The 4,360-nt window shown below is 41.4% G+C and overlaps 1 protein-coding gene across 1 annotated transcript; it reads right to left on the reverse strand.

Annotated features, from left to right (window-relative positions):
• Positions 1-2,726: 2,726 nt before the first annotated feature.
• LOC130880647 (olfactory receptor 2A5) lies at positions 2,727-3,659 on the reverse strand. Its single transcript, XM_057779789.1, has one exon. The coding sequence runs from the start codon at positions 3,657-3,659 to the stop codon at positions 2,727-2,729; it is 933 nt and encodes a 310-aa protein (XP_057635772.1).
• Between the last annotated feature and the right edge of the window lie 701 nt (positions 3,660-4,360).

Consider the following 4,360-nt stretch of genomic DNA (forward strand, 5'->3'; position numbering starts at 1 on the left):
GCAGGCAATAATGTAGAAGCAAGGATGATGCGTTTGAATGTCTCCAACACTAGACATATACATGAGAAGATACTCTAGAAACACACTGTTAAAGAAATCACTTTATCCAAAAAGGTTGTACAAACTTGCATTCCCACCAACAATGCAGAAGTGTTCACTTTTCTCCACAACCTCTCCAGCATAAGCTGTCATCAGTGTTTTTGATCTTGGCCATTCTTACATGTGTAAAATGGAATCTCACAGCTGTTTTGATTTGCATTTCTCTCATGACTAAAGATGTTCAACATTTCCTTAGTGTCTTCCAGCCATTTTAGATTCCTCTGTTGAGAGTTCTCTGTTTAGGACTGTATTCAATTTTTTTTTATTGGATTATATGTTCTTTTGGTGACCAATTTCTTAAGTTTTTTCTAAATTTTGGAGATCAGACCTCTGTCTGATGTGAGGTTAATGAAGATCTTTTCCCATTCTGTAGGCTGGTGGGAATGCAAGTTTGTACAACCTTTTTGGATATCAGTGTGGCTATTTCTCAGAAAATTAGAAAACAACCTTCCTCAAGACCCAGTAATACCAGTTTGGGGTATATATCCAAAGGATGCTCAATCATGCTACAAGGACATGTGCTCAACTATGTTCATAGCAGCATTTTTTGTCATAACCAGAAGCTGGAAACAGCCTAAATGCCCCTTGACCGAAGAATGGATAAGGAAAACGTGGTACATTTACACAATGGATAAGGAAAATGTGGTGCATTTACTACACGGCAGAAAAAAATAATGACATCTTGAAATTTGCAGGAAAATTAATGGAGCTAGAAAACATTATTTTGAGTGAGGTAACCCAGACACAGAAAGACAGTTATCACATGTACTCACTCATAGGTGATTTTTAAACATAAGGTAAAGAAAACCAGCCTACAAACCACAATCCCAGAGAACTTAGACAACAATGAGGACACTAAGAGAGACATAGATCTAATCTACATGGGAAGTAGAAAAAGACAAGATCTCCTGAATAAATTGAGAGCATGGGGACCTTGGGGGAGGGCTGAAGAGGGAGGGGAGAGGCAGGAAGGGGAGCAGAGAAAAATGTAGAGCTCAATTAAAAAAAATTTTAAAAAGAAAAAAAAAAAAGAAAGAAATCACTTTATCCACACCAGGCCTTTTGCTCAGGTCCTGATCCTCTCTTAAAATAAACTCAACAGCTCTTTCATATTCGGACTATATAGGACAGGATGGTTTACTTACATCACACCACCTAGGGTACATGCACTTAGAATTTTGCTGAGATTCCAAAAAGTCCTGTTGTCATATTTACTGTACTTTTTAGCCTAGTGATTTACAGGATGTAAGCAGCTACCTGTTTTCCTCGATGTCGTTTTCCTATGCAGTAATTTTCATTCTTTTCTATAGTATTCTTGTTTATTTTTCAAATAACCTTATTTTACAAACCAGTCCCAGCTCCCTCTCTCTCCTCTTCTCCATCTCCCCACCTTCCCCAATTCTTATGCAGTTTTATGCAAATGCAATAATGGTGAACTGCAACCCACATCTCTTTGTAATCTGGATTCCTCAAATGCCTTCTTTTATGTTTATCTTAAATGCAATTTCTCTGCAAACCTGTTCCAGTGAAATGGTGTAGAATGGGAGGAAATTAAACAAATACACTGACTATTCAGTGTTTTTCATTAAAAAAAAAAAAGAAAACCCTAAAATTGAACTTTGCTTTCCATAGGACTAGATTCATCTGCACATTTGGGTGATTTTCACAATAAAGTCATGTACAAAGCACTGCCTCAATCCCTAGCCCTTAAGGCAGGGTTGCTTAATCAAGACCAACCAGTATTTACTCTACATTGCTAGAGGTATATACTGGAACAACATACACATAGATTTGTGTCAATCACAGAGAACTACAACTTAAATTATGAGAAATCACATCTCAGTATTTACTCTACATTGCTAGAGGTATATACTGGAACAACATACACATAGATTTGTGTTAATCACAGAGAACTACAACTTAAATTATGAGAAATCACATCTCAGTATTTACTCTACATTGCTAGAGGTATATACTGGAACAACATACACATAGATTTGTGTCAATCACAGAGAACTACAACTTAAATTATGAGAAATCACATCTCAGGTTGGGATGGGAGATCCTTTTGTGTATGTGTTGTTTTTATTGGTTAATGAATAAAGAAACTGATAGAATAGAACAGAATTAGGCAGGTAAAACTAAACAGAATGCTGGGAGAAAGGAGGCAGAATCAGAGAGAAGCCACGGAGCTCTGTTGGAGCAGGATGGAACTTTATCTTGTAAGTCACAGCCACATGGCAATACACAGATTACTGGAAATGGGTTAAATTAATATGTAAAACTTAGCCAATAAGAAGCTAGAGCTAATGGGACAAGCAGTGATTTAATTAATACAGTATCTGTGTGGTTATTTCCAGGCTGAGCAGCCAGGAACCAACAAGCAGCCCCTCCTCCAACATCAGGTGATTCTTGAAGAGACAAGAGGATTCATAGGCTCTTATTACTGTGCTGGTATTGTAGATTTCTTAGGTCTTGAGCATATATTGATTTGGTTTTATCCCTGATTACCCATTACTAACGAGATCTCAAAACACAATTGAAGGGCACAGACTAGGGCATTTTTATTTCCCATCCCACTATCTCATAGAAAGTACACTGGATATCTTCAAGTCTCCCCTAGGTATTCACCTTGATCTCTGTTTCCACAGCACTCGGTTGGCAGCACCCTTGACCTCAGCATTCCTCAGGCTGTAGATCAGGGGGTTCAGCATGGGGTTGAAAAGGCTATAAAACAGGGAAAGGATCTTCTGCTGTGTCTCCGGGTTCTGAGACTTGGGGGCCATGTACATGACGATGGCACTGCCAAAGAAGAGCCCGACCACACAGAGGTGGGAGGAGCAGGTGGAGAAGGCCTTTCTGCGACCCTCCCCTGACTGGATTCTCAGGATGGCCATCAGGATGTGTGCGTAGGAGACCAGCACCAAGCATAAGGGTCCCACTAAGATGAACACGGAAGCAGCAAAAATGACAATTTGGTTGAGCGTTGTGTCGGCACAGGCCAGCTTGAGGACAGACAGGATTTCACAGAAGAAGTGATTGATTTCATGGGGCCCACAGAATGGCAGCCTCAGGATGAGAATTACATGGACCAGGGCTAGAAGAGAGCCACATGCCCAGGAAACAACAGCCATGATAGTACACACTTTCCAACCCATGATGACAGAGTACTGCAAGGGGCGGCAGATAGCCACATACCGATCATAGGACATCATTACCAGGATGAGACACTCAGTGTGAGCAAAAGCCATGTATAAAAATGTCTGCATTATACATGGGGCAAAAGAAATAGTTTTTTTCTCATGAAGAAGGTTTGCCAGCATCTTGGGGACATTGTTGGAAGCATACGAGATATCAACGATGGCCAAATGGGAGAGAAAGAAGTACATGGGGGTGTGCAGTCTGGAGTCCAGCCAGATGAGACCCAGAATGACTCCATTCCCCAGCAGAGTGAAAGTATAGAACAGGGAGAAGAGGCCACAGAGAAGCGTCTGTATCCTCGGGCTGAGTTGGAATCCTTGCAGGATAAACTCTGGGACCCATGTCTGGTTCTCCATCATACCCTTGTGGCAGTCCCTGTGCTGGTCTTTGCTGTCAGTGTGAAATGTGCTCTGAGGAGCAAAGGCAAATATAGATTAGCTGTTACATAAGTAAAGGATCGGTTTATCATGTACACCATGTGTCTTTTCATCAGCAACCACTTTCAGAGTCATTACATCAAATGTTTAATCCATAGTAACAAAGAATAAAAATCCATTACCGATAACTCATGATCGCAAGCTTTCATATGATTTTTCTCTTTCTGCATTTTTCTGTATTTTTAAAATTTTTTTTAAAACAATTTTTTCTCATTTTGCATACTAATCCCAGTTCCCTCTCCCTCCCCATCTCCTGACCCTCAGATCCATTCCTCAGAGAGGGTAAGTCTTCCCATGGGGAGTCAACAAAGTCTGGCACATCACTTTGAGGTAGGGCCAAGCCCCCCCCCCCATATCTAGGCTAACCCTCAAAGAGAATGGGTTCCAAAAAGTCAGTTCAAGCACTAGCGATAAATTCTGGTCCCACCGCCAGTGCCCCCACAGACTGCCCAGTCACATTTGTCACTCTCATTCAGAGGGCCTAGTTTGGGCCTATGCAGGTTCCCCCACTATCAGTCCAGAGTCAGTGGGCTCCCGCTAGCTAGGGTCAGCTGTCTCTATGGGTTTCCCCATCACGGTCTTGACCCCTCCACTCAAAATATCACTCCTCCCTCTCTTCGACA

This window comes from Chionomys nivalis, chromosome 1 (genome assembly GCF_950005125.1).
Source record: "Chionomys nivalis chromosome 1, mChiNiv1.1, whole genome shotgun sequence".
NCBI classification, from domain to species: Eukaryota; Metazoa; Chordata; class Mammalia; order Rodentia; family Cricetidae; genus Chionomys; species Chionomys nivalis.